Here is a 21,906-nt window from a genome sequence, read left to right on the forward strand (position 1 = left end):
CCTTCACACACTCAGTATTATTCTACACTGAAAAGTGTAGCTTTTCCTCCTGCAAAATTAACTTTTTTTTTTTAAAAATAATACGGTTGGAAATTATGGCTTTATGATACTGTTCTCATTTTCAGAATTCCTGGAAGAATTACACTGAACTTTAGTACCCAGTTGAAAAGGAAGTTATCCTTCTTCCAAATTTACATTAACCAGCATAATACAGAGGAGAGAGTCATTGTTCTGAAGTTATTCTAAAGCATAAAACACCCCAACCACCCAAACAAAAAATACCACACACAACCCCTTCCCTCACTTTGCTATATAAAGATCAATGCACAAAAAAACTATTCTGAGATTATTTTCTATATCTGAACTGGTATAAAGGCCTTTAGTCTTTTTGCTAATTTTTAAAGCAGTTCAGTATGAGGAAAGCTACTTTCATTTTTTCCACAACATCAAAATTATTTGTATTTCCTCCAAGAGTACTGAAACTAAATGAAGAAACATATAAGTATCCAGAGCTGAGATAGGTCTGAACACTGACATAAGCCAGGTATGAGGGACAACCTGTTTTAAAAGTACTTTACAAAAATAGCATGTTCACATTATGACCAGGGTTTAATATTAACATACCTGGATACTCTGGAAAGAAGTTACAGTCTAGTCTTTTTGCCATGTAAACCCCTTCCTAGAAAATCAACTGAGTCTGAGTTGGTTACTGATTTCTTTTCAAGGAAGAAGCATGAGCTACATGAATTACATAGGTAATGGGTGGCTTGGTATTTATAATTTATTTGTATACAATCATCATGTACTCTGCCTCTGGGTACAGTAAGTTGAGTGCTGCATGTTCCTTCAGACACAAAAACAGTCCTGTAGTATGATGGGGCTATTTGAAGTGATGGAAATGTGAATGAAGGAAGAAAAAAAATACAACGGCCTGTCAAATAGATTTTGAAAAAGAAATGTTATCAGTCACAGCAATTAACTGCAACAAAAACCTAGAAGGTGGTGGCAGTCTGATTAGTCTCTAGCAGATGGATGGCTCTTCTACTGCATGGGCACCTTCAACAACAGCTTTCACACACTTGGCCATTGTCTGGGATGCTCTACTGATGGAATCTGTAAAAAAAAAATCCAAATTTGTCAGTGCACAGACACAATATAAAAGAAATTTAGTACAAGACTGGATACAAAGAGGATAAATAAAATCACTTCGTTGAAAATAGAGTCTGTGCTTTATGTAAATTCCAAATAATTTTACTAAAAAAATTTGTTTCTTCAAAAGACTCAAATCCTATGTATCTTAGCAGAAAGCTTTAAATGAATCATAAGTACCTTACTTTAAAGCTAAGTGAAATGTTTTGATTTCAGAATGGAAAGACCACACTATACATACCTGTCATATAAAAGTCTTTTATTGTGAGCTGAGGTGGAACAAGAGGATCAGCAAGAAGCTGTTGCTTTGCCAACTGTGGTAAGAAAGGAAAAGAAAGTCACCTATATGATAGAAGGTTGTTACCAAAGCATTTGTTTAGTGAATTCTGCATTCAGTGCACTCAGTCTAGGTCAAAAAATTCTTCTTGTACTACTAATATGAAGATTTAAAAAAAAGCATTATGCTATATAAGAGCACTAAATCATGTCAATATGCTTCAGTTTTGCTTACCTTTGCCAATTCATTTGCCTGGACGAAGTAGTTAGCTTCTTCCACATCATCATATCGAACAAGATTGGGTGATACCTCTTCTAAACGCTTCCGTATTTGATCGAGGTTCTCATAAGGCAAGGTCAAACCAGCCAACTAAGAGATTCACAGAAAGAAATGCCATCAAGTCTAGGGATTTAACTCATAGTGGTCTGGATTACCAATGCATTAACACCCCTAAAGTAAAATGAGAAAATGTCTACACTCCTGAAAACACAGGCAGTTAGAATGCACAGTGTTCTGCTGGACCTCGGATGCCTACGTAGCCAACACCCATGTTAAAATCAAGCTGTCCTGTTTACTATACAAAGGATAAAAATAAAGGAAGTACTTTTCTCCTTCCATACTTCCATTTTCCTTAGCTTACCACCAAATGAGATAAAAGTTGATGCAATTATCAGTGCATCTTGTTCCTCCTGAGTAGTGACCAGATATTTGACCTCATCTAATGATATCAGACCCTGGCCTCAGGGGCCATGCTGTTTTCTTTCTAAAAAGCAAGAAACTGCATGTTCCCACCAGCTTTCCCTAAAGCACTTCATAGAGACCTGCAAAATTTGCAAAGCTTCAACCATTAAGCATTCCAACAGCATACGACAGTGACAGTATTAGAGCTATCCTCAAAAGGGAAACAATATGATTTAACTCGCAGAATTAAAATAGGATTCAATACAGAACATACTTCTTAAAACTATGTGTTTCCCTGAAAAGCTACCTTTTTTTACATTGGAAAATGTTTACAAAAAGGAACTTTACCTCTCAGTATACTTTTATTAGAAGCAATTTATAGCAGCAAAGTACCTCAGAGACAGCTCTAATGATTTTCCAGTCTTCCCTTGCCATCCCAGGAGGTGTTACTGCTACCCTTGTCTGCTGCGCCCGACCTTCGGTATTCACATACGTGGCTGCCTTCTCTGTATACGCTGCTCCCGGGAGAATAATATCAGCCATGGGAGCTCCCACATCCCCATGATGCCCTAAATGCATAGAAAGAAGAAACATATGAGACAAAAGTAAGTCAAAATAAATGCTTTACTAAGACAGAATTTCTGTGTTCCCAGAAAAAAAGGATTTTCTAAGTTTTGCTTAGCCAGTAATCTGAAGCCCATGAGGCTGACTGCTGAGGTCTTACTTGGCTAATAGTCTGGGAAGAATGAATGGACAACAAGCAGGAGTAAGTGGTCTTCTGTTTCTGTAGTAACTCAGATTTGGGAGGCTCTTGGAACAAGGATTCTTAGATTAAGATAAGTTTATGTTTTGGTATGATAGAACAGCTGCAAACTAATGCTGTTTTGCCTGCCAGGTCTGAAGCCCGATTTCAGAAGCCCTATACTGGTTTGTATCCCTTTATTACTCATCAACAGTTTCCCATCTTTACCTAAGAAACAGGTAACCAGTATCTCAGTTATGTGTTAGAAGTTCCCTTTCCTGGCAGAAAACAAAGGCTAAAATTTCTCAATGGGTTTTATGCCACTGTTTCCAACAATTTCTCCAGCTATTAAGATAGCAACATTTCTTAATTTATATATACTAATTACCTTGATAAATGATAAAACACTCTTTTGACAAGTCTTGACGTGTTATACAACCTGAATCTGCTCCTAAGAGATACAATACTTTGGGAGAATTTTTCCTAATTGCCTCCACTCCTGGTTTGAAACCCAGGTCCAAAGCAGCGACTTGGCTTGCAACCCTGTAGGAAAAAATACATCATGACTAAGTAATTTCACAATTCTCCCTCTCCCATCAGAACCAACGTAACTTCTTTTTCTGACTAAATATTTTGAAGGGTTGTAAGAGGTTCCTAATAGTAACAAGACAAACATGAAGCTCAAAGGCAGCTGAAATTTTTGACATAGTATCAGTTAGTTTTGCATTTTGACAACCTGACACGATTTTGAAGTTTTCACAGGGAATCTCACCTATTTAAGATGGGATAGCAAAAATAAAGGCAGACAGTGAAAGTCAGGACCTAGTGGCAGGCAGCTCATTGGTGAAGCTTGATGCTGCAGATGGCATTTCAGCTGTGAATGGAACTCATCAGCCCTTTAATTTAGGGCACTCACATGGAAGATGAAACACCAACTCTGGGGCCATCAGCTGCTTGAAATCATCAAAGACTTAAGACCACTATTTCATCACTATTCATTTACTCACACATAAAAATACTTTAAAATTAATAAAATCATAATTCTCATTTTCTCACAGTCTTCCTTTTCCAAAGCAACAGTTTTGCATAATCCTCCACAATCAGGTGCCAGTCTTACTTAGAAGAAGAAAGAGTCTCTATAGAGTACAGATCTTCCAATGTAACTCATTTTGTCTGACAGAGTCAGACATAGAGGTTGCAGTAAGTTAAGTTGCTTTTTACACTTAAGGTAGAACGGATGGTGCACCCTAAGTACAGAAGTCAAAATGAAAGACTGCCAAACCACACTTGTATTGTGAGTGTTCTTTAACTCATCAGCATTTTGGTACTAAATATTTCAGTTTCAGCAACAGAATGTTATATTTGAGATTCCTTCAGAGGACCAAGCCCTGCTCTAACTATACCTTTTTTACATCAATGAAGCTGCTTTTGGCAGGATAAATTTGTTGAGTCTCCAGAACTGAGAGCCATTACATTTGGTGAAGTAATTTCTCCTTTACAGAGACGGTCAATTTGACAGTCAGAATTTTAGAAAGGGAGCGGTGAAGGACTGTCCAAAGAGAAGCTTGTCTATTAAAGGGAGTAATATCCCGACAAACTGAATAGCTAAGATCAAAAGGTCTCAAATGAAAATTTTTAAAACCTTTCTATTAACTACTCAGTTAAGAAGCTGCATAGTAAAAGGAATATTAAAAAAAACCCAAATGAAGAAACTTTTTTTAGGTATTTCTATATAAGAATATTATTTAAATACTCTTGCCATTTTGTTTTTCTTCCTCTAGATAAAATGCAGTCATTTAGCAAGTGACACTGGTCTGCTGTGCATCCTACTGAGCACTCTGGTAGATGTTATTAAGCTCTCTCGTATTCTATGTCTAAATCAAAACCTTAAATTCTACATTTGAATATCAGAAATTAATAAAAACTCATGGAGAGTCAGGTCAAGGAACCCATTTTTTTTTTAAGAAGTTTAGCTTGTATTTCTGGTTTTTATATTCCCTACAGGTTTTAACCCAATAAGCTGTTTGGGCGTATATGAAGCAACCTACATTGTGGTAACCTGTGTAGCACAATGCACAAGCAAGCTGCTCCTAAGAAAGTTTTAAAGCAAACCTGTGTAGGATGTTCATGACCTTCCAATCATCACCAGCACTGCTCTTGGTCCTGGCATTCTGTGCAATGGTGGAAACAGCAGCATGGATGGCAGCTCCATCACCACGCTGCAGGGCTGCACTGCCCACCACCACCATTGGCTTTTTGGCATGGTCGAGGACCTGTGAAAGCCAAGAATCAGAAATGCATTCCACAGTTACAAAGACAATTCTTGCCACAGATAATGTAATAAATCCCTGAATTTCTCCATAAGTCTTCCATGCAAATCTACGGTTCCAAAATGGTCATTGTTTCATTTAGAGATAAAGCCAAGAGAAACTGCTGTAAGCAGGAAACTATCTTGTTAGTACAGAACTGTATGCTCAATAACCATACATTTAAATGGAAACAGCAGCGCCTGAAACAGCTGTTTTATGTCAAGAAATATCCCAGGAGTTTCCTGCAAAGTTTTACACACCTGAATATATTACACAGTTTATACATACTTGGTGCACACTAATCATTACCTCATCTCTGCATTTGATTAAAAGCAAATAACCCCATCCACAACATGGTACTTTTCTTCAAATCTGTCTCTGGGGAATTCAGATTATTACTCAATACCTGTGGAATTGAACAGTCACACTCTTAAATTCTGTGTACCTTGCAGAAGGCATGTTTGCCAGAAGCAATGTCCTGAAGTATCTGTGGGGACTCTCCTAGATGTTTGTATGTGTAGGTCAAATTCACAGGAGAGCCAACAAGGGCCACTTGCAAGTCATTGTGAAGCCAGCTGAAAATACAACAAACATTTTATAAAAATTAAAGAAATACAGAGTTTTACCCAACCAAAGCCACCAGCTGTAACTTCAGCAGTAACTTAAAATAGGATTGCAAAGGAATTTAAATGGCATTCATCATTTTGGTAAGATGGAGTTTAGCTTTATTCTGATTGTTAAATAAGCCTCTAGGTTTCTTAGAAGGATTATTTCTCTAGATCTATTCCAGAAACTGTACAGCAATACACCTTACATGACACGTTCACAACTCAATTCCCTCCTCCCCACAAGCTTCTGCCAATTCAGTTTTAGAAATCTACTTATTTTTTAGATAAACACAGAAAAATTTAGCTGGTTAGAATTTTTTTTCTTTTTTGCAGCTTCTTGTGGCACAGACTTATAAAAATACATGAAAATATACATCCAAAAGTCTCACAACATTTCCTCCTTTCAAAACTTCAATGCCATTACTGTTTAAAATTATGTATTTTCAAAGATCCTAGCATTAAAAAGGACAGGGCTTTTATAGACCTCATTAGCCTCATACTGATATATCTTATTAAAACTGAATTAGCTACATTCAAAAGTTTGGGAAAGCCACACTACTTGGCAAAGAAAATGTTAAACTGAAATGACTGCTCCTAAAGTCAGCACATCTGATTTGTTACAATACAAAAAGCAATAAACTGCTGCTGAAAATAAATCTTTAAGGAATATGATATAACAGACTTCTATAAAACAGAAAATTTGAGGTGTCTGTGTAATGTAACAAAGGAATAAATGTCTGAGTAGATGAACTTAATGTAAAATGTCAAAGTGAGAATGAACTAGCTCTACACTACAGGGTACTACCCTTTTTCCACACATAAATCACCATTCCCTTTACTAAAAGGTGAACTAAATCCAGTGATCCCATCTGAATGAACACTCTAAAGTTACTGCCTGCAGCTCCGAGCACTGTTCCAAATCCAGATGGATTCACATACTTATTCACCACCAAGGAATACGAACCTCTTTCGAATTCTAGCATTAAAAAGTGGTGCCTCAAACCGTGGATTGGTGCCAACCAGAAGGAGGACATCTGCCTCCTCCACCCCAGCAATCTTGGTATTCAGCAGGTAGTTAGAGCGTAAATCTGTGCTATAACAAGATGTAACAAAGAGGATGAGAATTCAGTAGAGGGAAGGAATGAAGCTATGGTAAAGATTGTAGATGCTCAAAATACTTTTTCATCTCAGGAAAAGAAAGATTTCTCAATCCAAACTGCTAATCATAACTGTACTAAGGTTTTCACACCACAAACAGAAATAGACTAACTTTTTCAGCTCACAACAGCATGTAACTGGCTTTCAGTAACTCACTGTCAAACTGCAGCAGCCGTACATTCAGTACAACAAGGGGTAAAGTGTGCAGCCCTTGCTGGAGTAGAGACTACAAATCAACTCACAATCCATAAATACTCTCTATGTGTGTGGTAGTACTGTAAATTCAAATAAATCCTGCTAATGCATCAGCAATTGTTATCCTTGCTAATTTCAGAATATTGCCATGAGATGATCTGCAGACTAGAAAGTTTATTAACATACTAATTACAGATAGACATTGCCTGTCCTCTTACCCAGCTCCAGCAGTAGGAAAGATCTCTTCAGTGCAGAGCGTATCACAATTCACTCTATTCAGCAGATCTTTCAGAGCTATTAGTGCTTCTGCATCCACCAGCCCTCCTACAACTGCTGCTATATGCTTACCTTCCACTGCCTGGAGCTGGAGAGAAAGGAAGTATAAACATAAACAAAAGAAACCACTGAAATAAATTCTCACTTAGCCCAGGTAAATATCTGTTATATTAGGGTGTGCCAAAGTCAGCAGTGCAAGTGCTGGCCTAGAGCAGCACGAACAGATCAGTGGTGTCTGATTCCTGCCAGGCAGCAACACCAGCCCCTTCAGAACGCATGATAAGCAAAGAGCTCTCTGTATTCTATGCAGGTCTCTCCTCCTCGAGTCACCACTCAGATGTAGCTAATTCTCATTTGGTGTGCTGAGAGAGGAAGGTTGGTGAATGCTTTTATTTTAACAAAGCCACAGTGCAGACAGAATACAAACTCCTGTAACATAGTAGTAGTAGTAAACTTAACTCAAAGGTATTATCTGAGAAGAAGCAGCTTTTGTTACTAACCGGGCTACTGTACCATGGGCAAAAACATCCTTGAAGAAAGTTCAATTACAGTTATTCAATTCTACTTCACCCCCATAAAATTTTTAATCAAAATCCAGAGCACTCATGCAGCACTTCACTTGAGCTGCAGAATCAATCACCACGCAGAGAAAGCACTGAGGAAAGCACAATTCAGATATAAGTAATACAGACTTAATGTCTTTGATAGCAAAAGTGGTGTTGGCACAGTTTAAATAAATTTAAAGGTGTCTTCAAACAGATCAGAGTATTCAGAAAAATTGCTTCCTTCTAAATTTCTGAAGAAACAGTTTACTTTCCTATTTAAAAAGAAGTAATTTCTCTCCCAATGCTCCAAATGAACCCATGATAAGAAAAAAGTTCTTTAAAAGGTCCAATCCATGAAACAGGAATTATTTGTGAAAGTAAGAAATTTAAGTGAAAACACAATAGATTTGCAGTCAAATGTTCCCATCTAACCTTAAAGAAAAAATTATTTTTAATATAACTCACTTGATATTAATATTCATAATACATCCAGCTTTAGAAATTAATTTTAGACTACTTATATTGAAAATTGTTCTTACCACACCAGCAACACGAGCTAATACATCCTCCCATGAGGCATAAACAAATACTCCTTTCTCGTTTTTGATCATTGGCTGAGTAAGTCTCTGACGCTTCAAACCATCATAAGCAAACCTAAGTGAACACCAAGAATATTACAAAAGAGCAAAGAAGAAGACAATTGTTTAATTCTGTGAGTTTTCTAATTGCAAGCTTTTAGAAAAGAGAAAACCAAGCAATATTTCCTTTGAAAGTTTAACTTCTCCTTCTCAAAAACACACAAATCAGTAACAGAAATAAAAATTACTATGAAAAATTGTTACAAAAATTAGAACATTAGAAGTTCAGTGACTTCAATTATAGAACTAAAAAACTTGTTTTATCAATTATTCTTCTTCACTGTAGCTTTATAATACCAGCAGCTGAACACCGAAGTCAGTGCTACTGTGCACATTTCTGGTTCTGCCAAGTGTGCCTTTAATACATGCATAAACACATGTGGTCATAAGCACATCCACACACCTTGTTTTGTCAGATATCCATTCCTCATTGATATCCTCATGCAGCCTTGGTAAAATTCTCATCACTTCTCCAGTCCTCGTGCTCACTACAATGTTGCTTCCAACTGCATCAAGAACATCAATGGACTCTACCTTCCTGTTTAGAAGAACAAACAAACCACTTGCAATCTTTCATATATAAGCAGCAAGTGTCCTATTTTTGGCCTGGATAGAGACAGCTTTCTTCCTAGTAACTGGTATAGAGATGTCTTTTGGATTTAGGGTGAGAATAGTGTGATAACATAGGGATGTTCTAGTTGTTGCCAAGCAACATTTACACCACATCAACGACTTTACAGCTTCTCACCCAGTCCCACAAATTTTACATTTTTCCCCCCAGTTTTCTCTCCTATGCCCCATGGGGGACTGAAAGGAGCAACTGGCTTAGTGGTATTTAGCTGCCTGCTGAGTTAAATCACAACAGTCTTTTAAAGCATCCAGTGTGAGGCATGAAGTGTTGAAGTCACTACAGATCTGACCAGAGGTTGTGAAAACAAATTTGTTATAAGCACTCATTGTATTACTTTAACAAGTACTGGTCTCGGAGTTGCTGCACATGTTCTCAGAGCCGTGTTATGTAACCTAACACCTTGCTGTCTGGATGTGTTCCTTGTTTGGTGTTTCTCATCTCTTGAAAGTGGGTTAAGGATGTAATTCTGTCGCAGTGTGCCACTGGTTTGTGACAGGACAAAATTGCTGGTGGAGACTGATCCGGTACTTGCACGCAGTGCAAGGCTCCGTGCTTCGGGAGCCTTCCAGCGGACACGGTTGGTAATTACACCCCCCGCCTTCTGGAGAGCCGATCTGTGGGGAGGCACCTACCTCCGCCTTCCCCTGCTCCTCCAGACTAATTACAACAGCTCTTGGGGATTTGGAATGTCCTTGGGATGGTCAAACCAGCACGTTCCTATGTTCGAGGCCAGGTTGGATGAAGTCTTGAGCAAACTGTATCTAGTGAGAAGCGTCCCTGCCCATGGCAGGGGTGGTTGTGACTAAATGATCTTCAAGGTCCACTCCAACCCTTAACGTTCTGTGATTTTGTCTCTTGAATGTGTTTCAGGTCTTGTTTAGGGTTAAACAACTAGCTAAGAAAATCACACAGAGAACTGCGCTGAGGCTGAACAGCTTAGTTTCACAAGATATTTTACATAATATCCTCACCAATTAGTGAGTTAATGAATTTGTATTTTCCTTTATATGCATCTTTACTAAGCAATCAGCAAAACCTGCAAGTCCAAAACATTTTAGGGCAAAATAAGGGAAAAACAGTCTACAAGCTATAACATGCTTCCTTTTCATAAATAAGCTGTAACAAAATTTGTGTTAGATTCACTCTATGGGAAAGTCTACAACGAAAACACAGAAAATAAAAATCAGAGAAAGCCCTTGGTATCACAGATCGACATATTCTAAGACAAAGTATACAACAGAGAAAGCTGTCTTCACTATGAGTTACAACACCTACCTTGTCTCCCATGGGCGTGCAGTAAAGGCATATGGCTTGGAGGTAAGAGCACCAACTGGGCAGATGTCAATAATATTTCCTGATAACTCAGACATAAACATTTTCTCAACGTAAGTACCAACTTGCATATCATTTCCTCTTCCGGTTGTTCCCAAGTCATCTACCCCTGCAATCTCACTAGCAAACCTGGTAGATGCACAAAGAAGGAGAAACACATCTGGCATGTACAACTGCAACACAGAACATTTTTCAGCCCTCATCTCATTTTCTTAAGATAAAACATTAGTTCGTACACCTGAAAGAAGAAAACAATTGTTTAGATGCATTAGTCAGCACCATCACATGCAGTACCACCTGCAGAATTTCATTCAGAAAGGGCTACAAAAACTAGGGGGAGTTGTATCAAAAGACACAGCAGCTCAGTACTCACTGTATTACACAAACTGAGACCAAGATTAGTCCTAACTAACAAGTTCTTTCTAAAACTAGTTGGATACATTGTATTCTTTCCCATCTGGCTCCAGTTGGCAAGTATAGCATTCTAGGGCTATAGAACAGCATAAATATAGCTACCAGAGGCTATCAAAAATAAGTAAATCTTACAACTTGTGGCTGAGGAAGTCACATATCCATTCTGGCACCAACACCATGGGACCAGTTCTGCCCTGCAGAACATTGAATTCATTCAATGAATTCATTCAATTCATGCATTGGCCATCTTTCTCTATTTCCTGTCTGGTAGCTCCAGGAAACCAGCTATCAGTCACTAACAGAAATAAAATTTTTAAGTACAATCAGAAAAGAAATGTTTTAAAAACTGACTACCCCTCATGGGGCTTCCTTCACTAGTAAGAAACTGACACAAACATGCCTGCTTAGTACTCTCCTCAGTGAAAGTGAAGGACTTTACCTGATGCATCGAGTGCACTGTATACACCGAGTCATGATGGTTTTGACTAATGGGCCAATGTTCTTGTCCTCCACAGCACGTTTGCTCTCCCTAAATCTGCTCCTATCACTGCCAAACATCATTGACTGGTCCTACAACAAACAATAGAACATACACATATCCAGGCTGCTGGAAAGCACAATTTCACCTAAGATAAGAGCATTATACCTAAGTCTACACAATTTAATTGGATGTTGTACCTGTAGATCACATTCTCCACCCTGATCACAGATAGGACAGTCCAATGGGTGATTTGCCAGCAGGAACTCCATTACACCCTCTCTGTTAGGTTCAGAGAATGAAGTTATTGTCAACATCATTTAGCAGATAATACAACTAAGCAGCCAAAGGAGGCTAAAAGAAAGGTACCTTGCTTTCCTGGACTTCTCAGAGTTTGTCAGTATATTCCAGCCCTTCATAACTGGCATGGCACAAGCAGCAACGGGCTGTAATCACCACAATAAAGTCATTAGAAGCCACATTTATTAGTAATCTGCTATATAAAAAGGTTAAATTAGCTATGATTTATTTAAAATTAAAAATTCTACAATTCCTGGTCCAAATTCAAACAGTTACAGCATCAAGAATGTCAGGTGTAATCCAAGTCAAATCAAAGAGCTTTAGCAGACATCTGGAAAACCTTTAGAACTGAAATTCAGAGTATGAATCATTTACAAGACATTTATTTGCACAAAGACTGTATTAAATTTTGGTATAAAATTCTTAAGATTACTGCAAGATTAACAAAACCTCCTGCTTAGTAAACAAATCCCTCTTAATTTTCAATCACATCATGACTTCTACCTTTAGTGATAACCCAACATTTCCAAAGACACAAACATCAAACTATGGAACTGAAGTTGGGGTGAGCTAAAAAATTTTATGTGTCAGTATAAATGTGTAATCCAAGACTGAACCCCAAAAGAATGTGCACATATTTTTTAGTACTGCTGAAGACAGTGTTCCCTCCTGAAATCAACTATCTCACAACAGATGTCAATGCATTCAAATATAAACTACTAACTGCAATCTTAGAATGAACCTGTAGGTACCAATCCTACAGCTAAATTCATACAGTATCTGAAATTTATTATTTATGTAGTAACAGCTGAAAATGTGTGGCTGAAGCTTGAACTACAAAGCATAAAATGCATCTAACACACAGCTATCAAATGTTCATGTCCAAGAGCAAGATAGTCCATAATAACCTGAGAACTGACTCTACTCATAGGCAATCACTGCAGTCCAGTGGGGAGATGAGAAAAAAACTGCTTTTAGCAGCTGAATGACAACAATTATTTACAAGACTTAAACTAGGCCCAAGCACAGAAAAAAATTCCTATTGAATTCCATGTTGCGTATTCCATATTGCAGTTCCATAAACAATACCTTTGGAGCTTTCTCTATTTCCACAAGACACATCCTACAGTTTCCAGCAACAGAGAGACGATCATGGTAACAAAAACGAGGTATCTGAACTCCAGCCTTTTCACAGGCCTATAAAAAAATAAGAAACAAAGGAAAATTAAATCTATTAGTTAGACTTTTCAGTTCCACCTCAGAAAACACTATGCAGCTTTTCAAAGCTCACAAATAGAGTGCACTTGACCTTTCATCTTAAGAAGTGACCATAAATAAAAAATTGTGACGAAGCAAAAAAAAGTCAGGATATCAATTACAAATACAGTTTCTCTAGCCTTTGAAAGCGACTGAGGAAATGAGAACTGACCTCTCTTTCATTCTTTCCTCCAATAATAGACAGAATTCTCTGCAAGAGGGCACTAGCAATACAAGTAACTTTTTAAAGAACACATATACTCTTTAAAGAACGGTGCAATAAAATAAAAATTGAAAAACATAGAGCAACAATGGGCATAATGATTCCTGATAATTCAACAACACAGATACTTTGTATAAAGATACTCCAGAACAGACAATCTTCAACTTCAGCAGACCCCAAACTCAAAGACAAGACAGAAGAGACAGGAGGACAGAGCCAACAGATCTCCAGAGAACAGAGGAAGACAGCCTTTCCTGCATAAAACCTTCACAGCTAATGGGACCTATGCTACAGCGTTATAGCTATGACTGCCAGAAGATTACCCCCAAATTTGATAAAAAAGCTCTAACAAGATCTAGTTTTTCTGACAATTTTCACCATAAGCAAAAAGAACCACGTTAACAAAACTGAAAGGCTTATTTAAAAAATAGCATTTAAGAAAAATTTACACTAGGTTCTTGCTGGGGGCATTCTAATGCCTACATAAATTAGGAACTTGCATCCAAAGAGCAAGGGCTATATCTTGAAATAAATTGTGTACTTCAATGTTCTAACTCATTATACCACATCCCCATCTAATGGCTTCTTAAAAAAAGCTTTACTTGAAATGTTAGCCTGAAAAGTAACAATAATCAGTACAGGCTGGGAGATTCAGGCTCCCTTTACTCCCACACCAAAAATAATAAAAGCAGGTAAGGAAGAGCACTCTGAATCATAATAACTAATAACTATAAGGAGATAATCCCTTCATTTACCCAAGACACACTGTAAAAAGATACAAATTGTACAGGTTCTGAAAGAGGTCACATAGTGTTCAGAGACAGAAGTTCAACCAGAATTTAACAAAGTCTGTTATTGCATTGCATAAAGTTTTGCAGCTGGAAATGATGCTGCATGAATCTTCTTTCAAGGAACCATGGCATATTTTTCTTTTTCAAACACTGAATTCCCCCAAGGATTTATGTCACATTAAATTGCATCACAGTCAGTTAAAACACCTCTAAAGAATAGCAAGAAACAATGTAAAGACAAGTGGCTTTCTGCTGTATGGAACAGAACATGCTGCCAAGAAGTGAGATGGCAAGTCCCAGAAAACTGAGAATGCCATTCCCCACACCTGCAGTACTGTGGTTCCAGGGTTCACCAATACAGGATGGCCATCCACAAACACCTCTATTTGGTTGCTGGCTGCTGTTGCAGTTGTACGCCCTGAAGGACATGGAAAAAGAAAAACAACTTCCACTTAGTGCTAGATGGAAACTATCAGACTCTCCCACTCCTGATTTTAGTTATAGAGTGCTGATAGAATCACAATTCTACCAACAGTGCAACACAGAATCCCTTAGCCTGTAAACCGAGTATGCATGTGCCCTTCAATAAACGAACCCCACAGACATTTATCACCAGAGACCCAGATATAAACTACAGACACTTACCACATACTCTGGAGGATTGGGTGACCCCAGCTAAAGTCCTGGGGACAGCAAGCAGTCGAAGCATGGTGCTTTGGTAAGAGAGAAAACAGCACTGTTGTTATCAGTTCAAATGGTTGCTGGCAAGTTCTAAACAGGCAAATCAAGAACTTCTGCACCAGTTGCAAAGGAGCACATATGCACACCTATATGTACAGTTATGGGAGAGTGAGTTACCTCCTTCAAACGCAAGATACGATTCTCTAACCATCTATACATCACACATAGGAATGTCACCGAGCGGCCTCTCCGCCTGGAGCGGAGTGCCGGCCCCGGCCCCGCTCCCCCACAGACCGGACGGCGCAGCTCGGCAGCGGCGAGCCCGGTGTCGCAGTCCCCGGGGCCGAGGGCACGGCCGGCGACAGCGCTACCGGCGCGGGGGTCACCTTGGAGGCGCCGCCGCCTGCCGGGCAGCCCCCGGCCCAGCGCCCGGCCCGTCAAGGACACCGGGAGCGGCGGCGGCGGAGTCGCCCGGAGCAGCGGCACCGCCGTTACCTGGCGCGGGACGGGCGGCGGCGCCGCGGGACGGCTGCGCTCCGCCTCGGCCTCTGTGGCGGCGACCTCGGGCCTTTCCGCCGCTGCCCTCAGCCTTCTTCGGCAATCTCCGGAGCCTTCTTCGGCAATCTCCGGAACGGGCAATCCGGGCTCGGCAACCTCCGGAGCGAACTGCTTCGGGTATTTCCGGCAAGCTATCGGGCGAACGGTGTCACGGGAAATTTCCGCCACTAGCCCGCAGCCCTTTCGGCCACCGTCACACGCACTGCCCTTCCCTCGGCTATTTCCGTCCCTTTCCGCCTCTTTCTTCGCCCAACTCCGGCAACTTCCGCTGTGCCAGCGGGGCGGGGTGTGGCGACAGAACAATGTCACAAAACCCCTTTAACGCCGCAAACCTTCCTAGGGCTTATAGTCAGCCTCCCTTTTGTTACCTCGACGCTTTTCCTCACCTCTGGTGTCCCGCCCGCTGCACGCCCTGCACTGCAGTAGCCGACCCGTGAGGAGCTACCTCGTGGCTTGCTATCGCGGAGGAATACACTTACGTGCTCTGCGCGGAGGGATACTGGTGCTATATAAGACAGGCGCAGGCGCGCCGAAGTCCTTTCCCGCGGCGGTGGCGGTCAGGGCGGGCGCAGCGTGTGGGCCGCGCGCCGCTGCTATGGGCTTCGGGGACCTGAAGTCCGCCGCGGGCCTCCGCGTCCTCAACGACTTCCTGGCCGACAAGAGCTACATCGAAGGGTGAGAGGCGGTGGGGGGGGGGTGCGGGGAAGGTGCATCGGGCCTGGCGGAGACAAGCGGTGGTGACGCGGGAGGGCCCTGAGTCACCCCGGCAGCTGTTCAGGCGGCGCTATTCGGTGGCCGCCGCTGCTCCACGTGTTCCTGCGTGCCCCGAGCAAGGGACTTAATTCGGTTTGTTCTTCGCAGGTACGTTCCTTCGCAGGCTGACATAGCAGTGTTCGAAGCGATCGCTGCCCCGCCGCCTGCAGACTTATTCCATGCTCTCCGGTGGTACAATCATATTAAGTCGTATGAGAAGCAAAAGGCAAGGTATGGTTAAACTCTGAAGCTGTAACATCTCCCCGAACTAGCCTTCAAATTGTTGCGTTTGTTTTTCCGAGTTTGAATAAAACTGATTTCTAGTGGCACAACGTGGCATTTTACTTTGTTGGAACATAAACAGCTCCGGAAACAGGGCAGATCTCTTCTATCAGTACGGAGGACAGAATTAATGATTTGCAGTACCGAAGGACACGGAAGGAACAGGAGATATGAAAGGAAATAGTATCTCTTTTTTTCTTTCAGTGGTTTTAAGTGTTCATGAAAGGTGCTGTATTGACATCCAGGGAGATTGCAGGCCCCTCTGAAAAGGTACAGCATAAGTAGGGTCAGTATTGCTACACTGCTTTGTTTGAGCCTCAGCGCTTTTTGGAGGAAACTTCCAAAGACGAGTGGTTCAGTCTCCAGTCCCATTCTGAAGCTTTTGTAATGCTAAAGGAGACTAAGATTCTGAAGCGGTTTCACAAACTACCTGGAAGTTGCTTACAGCTCCTGAAATAAAAAAACGGGTTTATGGTTCCAGTAACAGCTGTTCCCATTAGCAATACAACTGTGAGCTTATTCTAAGATATCAGGACTATATGAGCTGCGAGAGAAGGTAAATTCAGGGAGTTCTGGTATTTTGTCCTGTTGAGAGTGAGGGTTTAGGGTAAAGTACATAGGAAAGTAGCAGTTACTTCACAGTAATGCGTTTTCAGTGACTTACTAATTTTTAAACAAGTGAAAGTAGTTCTATGAAAGCATGAACAAGAAGTTGGTAATTCCTCCTAGACAGAATCTAGTGCAGATAAAGCATAAAAGGCAGCTTTTGCTATCCATGTACTTAATTGGGCAGGATCATACCAGCATTGATGAGCTACAGTAAATCCCATATTCACAGATTGCTCAGCTGGCATGTCAGGAGCTTTAGGGGTTTCACGGGGTTCTGATTTCAGGTAGAATTGGATTTTTACTCTTTTTAGCACAAGGTTTTCATTACAGATGCATTTGTAGGTACATTGATAAGCTGGCAGTGATTGTATTGATGTTTGAGTAGGTTCCTAATACCTGCATTTTTCTTTCAGCTTGCCAGGAGTAAAGAAGGCTTTGGGAAAATATGGTCCTGCTGATGTTGAGGACACAACAGGTGCAGCCACAGATAGCAAAGATGATGATGACATTGACCTTTTTGGATCTGATGATGAGGAGGTACTTGTCACCTTTTTGGTATTGTTTTTATTGCTTTTTAGAAATTAACACAGGTAGGCAGATTTTCACCTTGACCTAGTTGAAGTTACTTGCATTTCTGACCTTGATAGCAGGTCCTACTTGAAATCCTTAACTGTAGTTATCTTTGCAGAATAGGAGAGCTTGGAAGGTAAAAACTCAGAAGGTTGAAAGTAATGTGTCAGAATGGGGTGAACTGTCCAACTCTGACTGGTTGCATGATGAGCAAAACAAAAAATCACCATCTTTCGGCTGACAGTTGTGATGATTTGTTTTTATCTGAGTAGATGCCAGTCAGTTTGGTAGTGCTTTGGAGATGCAGAGGTTTGGTGCTTTCGTGTAACTGCAAATTTCTCTTTCAGGAGAGTGAAGAAGCAAAGAAACTGAGGGAAGAACGTCTGGCCCAGTATGAATCAAAGAAGTCCAAAAGTACGTGTGCTGAGAACTTGCTAATCTTTTACACTTGAGTTAATTTTTATGCATTTGAGCAGGATGGCTAGAAACACTAATTAACTGTAATAACAGTTCAGTTTGACTGGAATGAGACAGGAGTAATGAGCTTCACTTGAATTGCCAATGAGCTTAGCCTTCACATAGCAAATAGGAATGTTAACATGCTTTTTGTTCTGGTTCAGATACTCCTGCTTGTTCTTTCCAGAGATTGAACTTTCTAAAAATGGAGATAACACAAAGGATTTTCTTTAAAAGTTTAGAGTAACTGCTGCACTACACAAGTTCCTCCACAGCTACTGGCCTGGAACTGTTCACGACTGTAGCAGTTGCAGTATTCCCTCTGTGGAAAATTAACTGTTACACAGCATTAGGTTCCTTCTCAGATGTTCTGAAAAGGACTTCCTATGTAACAGACACTGTCAGCTACTTAAATTAAATCTGTGTATACATAATGTATCTACATACTGAATGTTGGGATGTACACAGCTGCAGTACTTCAGAAATGTACATTGGTACGAGAAGCCTGTCACAGCAATGTGAGCAGGAAATTGTTCATGAAATTTGATAAGTTGCTCTTGTGAAATCAGTTTGCAAGTATATTCATGAGGTTTTGAAAGATTCCTACATTTTCACGGCAATTTTCTTCCCCCAGAACCAGCAGTTGTTGCCAAGTCATCAATCTTGCTTGATGTGAAACCTTGGGATGATGAGACAGACATGGCCAAACTAGAGGAGTGTGTTCGAAGCATTCAAGCAGATGGCTTGGTCTGGGGATCTTGTGAGTATGGGGAAATCCCAGAGCAGGGAGAGGGAGAGTGCAGGCCCTTGGGATAGTATATATGACTATATATGAGTAGTTGGACTTGTGGTCACTGTTTGCTGATCTCTGAAATGTAGGTAGCTGTAATGTGGGAACTGCAATCCTGCAAGTACTTCAGTGTCTTTATATGGTCAGAAAAGGTGTGTATTAGTGCATCAGCCTGGTTAAAACCTGATTCAAATACAGGTTTTAAAAGCTGCAGAATTTAAGCTCTGCTATCCTGCATCTCCCTGTACAGTTCCTGATGCAGCAAACACCTTTACCCCACCCACATCACTGGCTTGGGGAAGGGGTGGAGGTCCACAGAGAGAAACTTTTTCAGTCAGTTGTAATGAATGTTGGGTTGTTAATTAGATTGTCCATAATACGGACTAAAGGCTGTTTTTACATATTCCTGCAAATTGCTTTGGTCAGTTCTTAGTTTAATTCTTAGTTTAAGACATTGGTCCAATTACGGAATACTAAATGTTTTTTTTTTTATTTTTCAGCCAAGCTAGTACCTGTTGGCTATGGTATCAAAAAGCTTCAGATCCAGTGTGTTGTTGAAGATGATAAAGTTGGAACAGATATGCTGGAAGAAAGAATAACAGCTTTTGAAGATTATGTACAATCAATGGATGTAGCTGCTTTCAATAAGATTTAAGTCCTGATATATCTAGAATAAATGTTGTTGCAAAAAATGTGCTGTGTCTGTGCTTGTTTCAGAATCTTAGAGTAATCCAGCTCACAAATGGAAAGTTTTCTTCATGGGTAAAGTAGAAGCTGAAACCAAATTTCAAGGCTGTTCTGATGCCTCACTGTAGTACCCAGGAACATGAGCAGAGCATCACTTCAGAGTTAACCGTACCATGGCTTTAAAATACTGAAATGCTCTTTCCTCCATCTTTGGAGGGAATTGCTTCTTTGGAAATGTCTGGGATTCTGCTGGAAGGAGGGATGGAGGAAGGGAAAGAAGCAGGGCTCAGTCAAAGTGCAATGTTTTAGTGACTGAACATTACGAATTCCCTTAGTGTAGTTAGGGTGGTGACTAACCAAATACACCACGGCTTTTGTTATTAGCTGAAACTCCAGTGAGAGAATGAGAGGAAGCTCAAGTGACTTGCAGTGCTCTAGAGATAAGGCCTGAGCCTACCCTGGTACCGTGCCACTTGTTCTGTATCATTTGGAACTTTTTTTTTTCTGTTTTTCTTTCTCCTCTGTGAGGCGTGGAAACATTTGCAATGAAATAACGTCGAGTTTTGTGTCTAATAAAGCAAATGATGTTGCCGGGGCGCCGCTTCCCTGCGGGGCGCGGCTGGTGCCTCTGGGCGGCGCTGCGAGCCCGGCGCTGCCGGCGTGCGGCACCTGCCCAAGGAGCGGGACAGGGAACGGGAGCTGCCCACGGGCTGCAGCCGCTGCAGGGATCTGTGAAAAATACCTGTAAAGGATATAAAAAACACTGAAATTAACAGCGCTTTGAGCTGTTTACTCAGTTCCAGATTGGTTTCTAGATTGATTTTGACATTTATCTACTGAAGAGCCTATCAGGAATAAATCCCAAAAACTGTCTATAGGAATGATACAAATGTAGAAGCTGTCAAAGTTGTGTAGCTTTTAAACAAATTCATAATTCTAGGCCTTGCATTGGACTGACAGGATTTGTGACCATGAAATGGAATCCTTTTATGTGCTGCATTGGTCACTCTGAGATGAAGGTTCCCAGCGTCCAAATCTGACAGCAGCAGCTTAAGTAACTCTTGCTGTTCTTCTCACAGAGCATCTGTGTGGTTATCTGGCACAGCAGGCTCTCTTTCTCCTTGTTTAAGGGTCTGCCAACTTCAGATTATGTAAGAGCTTTGTTTATAATTTGTCTCAGAAAAAAAAAATTAAAATCTGCCTGCTAGAGGCTTAAAGCACTATTAATGATCTGAAAGTGGGTATTGTTACAGGCTCACTTGCCACCTTCCATAAACCTAACTCCTAAACAGTACCATTTCTGTGGCAATTCTCTAGCTGTTGCTTCTGCTAAATCATGTAGCTTAGTTTTACCAATTCTGTCATGGTGCTGTTAAAAGCAAGAAATTAGCAAACACCATATCAGAAAAATTATTTAAAATTCTGCCTCAAAAATCCAGGTTTTCTTCTCTTGGCCATCACTGTTTCTGACCTCCCGTTCAATGTGCTGCTGACCTTGATATTCTTTTCTTGGCTTCAAATTAAAGCCCTAATTAGATGAAATTATTTGATTTATAGATGGTAACTTTGTTAAAATACAAAGTGATTCAAAACCAAGTGATTCATGTGACCTGCCAGACTGGATTTGCGTGTGTTACATTTATGCTAAGCAGGCAGGTACAAACTCTGGTTCTTGAGATTTCTTGTGTGTTGGGTTTTTGCAGGGTTTTTTTTTCTCCCTGATATTAAAAAGAAAGTTGCACAGAAATGAAAGAAACAAAAAAAAACCCTAGAGAGCACAGTATTCCAGTGAAAAAATAGGTAGGTGTCTGGGCAGGAGTATTGCATTCAATCCATATACATTTGTGTTAGGTGTTTCTGGGTAGTGTTTGGGTATGTGCTGGTATATTTCTGTGTCATTGAGCCTGTGAAAAATTGGCACCCTAGAATAAATGAGGCAAGTATCCCAAGTGCAGCTTGAAACAGAGAGAACAGTAGAAAACTCCATGACTTCGATATGTTCTATATGGGAGTACTGGGAAAACAGTTTTAACAAAAACCGATCTACATTAAATCCTTCAGAAACACAAACTGCCCAGGAAGAAGATAAAGCTAACTAGAACCTGTCCATTATGAAATGTGTCAATAGCTATTTCTGTAGTATCTCTTCACATGATGACACAGATTCCTTTCCTTTTTCTGGCCCGTTTTTTCCACTGTGCTGAGTTGAATGAGTGTTCTTCAGTCAAGGCATTGTTGGTATTGTTTTGGATACTCTTTGGAAACAGAAACTTAGAGCATTATCTGTTCTGTTTAGACATCTTGCATTACTCTTGGAGAAATTTAGATAATTCTGTAACTGATCTTGGTGTGAACGATAGCAGTTACATTGCACAATTGTTAATCCACTTAATGCCATAGATCAAGGCTGATTTTGGCCTTATCCAATTCTATCCTATCTCTTTCTCCCACCTGCTTCAGAACACACTTTCTGATCCTTTATGCAAGATGGGACATAGATGCTCCCCAGTTGGAAA

General features: G+C 40.4%; 2 protein-coding genes and 2 non-coding genes across 7 annotated transcripts; 3 read left to right on the forward strand and 1 right to left on the reverse strand.

Moving 5' to 3' along the window:
* Positions 1-747: 747 nt before the first annotated feature.
* NDUFS1 (NADH:ubiquinone oxidoreductase core subunit S1) lies at positions 748-15,685 on the reverse strand. 4 transcript variants are annotated; one of them, XM_058839639.1, is made up of 19 exons: positions 15,630-15,685; positions 14,650-14,717; positions 14,331-14,422; positions 12,823-12,930; positions 11,803-11,879; positions 11,634-11,715; positions 11,395-11,525; positions 10,485-10,670; positions 8,982-9,116; positions 8,480-8,594; positions 7,338-7,483; positions 6,731-6,859; positions 5,604-5,733; positions 4,962-5,122; positions 3,238-3,392; positions 2,501-2,676; positions 1,661-1,795; positions 1,391-1,463; positions 748-1,113 (listed from the first exon to the last, which is right to left on the reverse strand). In XM_058839639.1, the coding sequence occupies exons 2-19, from the start codon at positions 14,711-14,713 to the stop codon at positions 1,022-1,024; spliced, it is 2,187 nt and encodes a 728-aa protein (XP_058695622.1). In that variant the 5' UTR covers positions 14,714-14,717; positions 15,630-15,685; the 3' UTR covers positions 748-1,021. The 4 variants fall into 4 exon arrangements, with proteins under 4 accessions (XP_058695622.1, XP_058695619.1, XP_058695620.1 ...); XM_058839636.1 differs by lacking the exon at positions 15,630-15,685 and adding an exon at positions 15,181-15,320; XM_058839637.1 differs by lacking the exon at positions 15,630-15,685 and adding an exon at positions 15,181-15,293 and having other exon boundaries at positions 14,650-14,831.
* A 56-nt stretch (positions 15,686-15,741) lies between these two features.
* On the forward strand, positions 15,742-19,484 carry EEF1B2 (eukaryotic translation elongation factor 1 beta 2). The gene is made up of 6 exons (XM_058839640.1): positions 15,742-15,918; positions 16,105-16,227; positions 17,301-17,424; positions 17,805-17,871; positions 18,548-18,673; positions 19,204-19,484. Exons 1-6 carry the CDS (start codon positions 15,839-15,841, stop codon positions 19,356-19,358), a joined length of 675 nt encoding a protein of 224 aa, XP_058695623.1. The 5' UTR covers positions 15,742-15,838; the 3' UTR covers positions 19,359-19,484.
* Positions 17,653-17,732, forward strand: LOC131580015 (small nucleolar RNA SNORD51). The gene has a single exon (XR_009277802.1). It is a non-coding gene; the product is annotated as a small nucleolar RNA SNORD51 (small nucleolar RNA).
* LOC131580018 (small nucleolar RNA SNORA41) lies at positions 18,181-18,314 on the forward strand. Its single transcript, XR_009277805.1, has one exon. It is a non-coding gene; the product is annotated as a small nucleolar RNA SNORA41 (small nucleolar RNA).
* Positions 19,485-21,906: the final 2,422 nt, after the last annotated feature.

This window comes from Poecile atricapillus, chromosome 5 (genome assembly GCF_030490865.1).
Source record: "Poecile atricapillus isolate bPoeAtr1 chromosome 5, bPoeAtr1.hap1, whole genome shotgun sequence".
Taxonomy (NCBI): Eukaryota; Metazoa; Chordata; class Aves; order Passeriformes; family Paridae; genus Poecile; species Poecile atricapillus.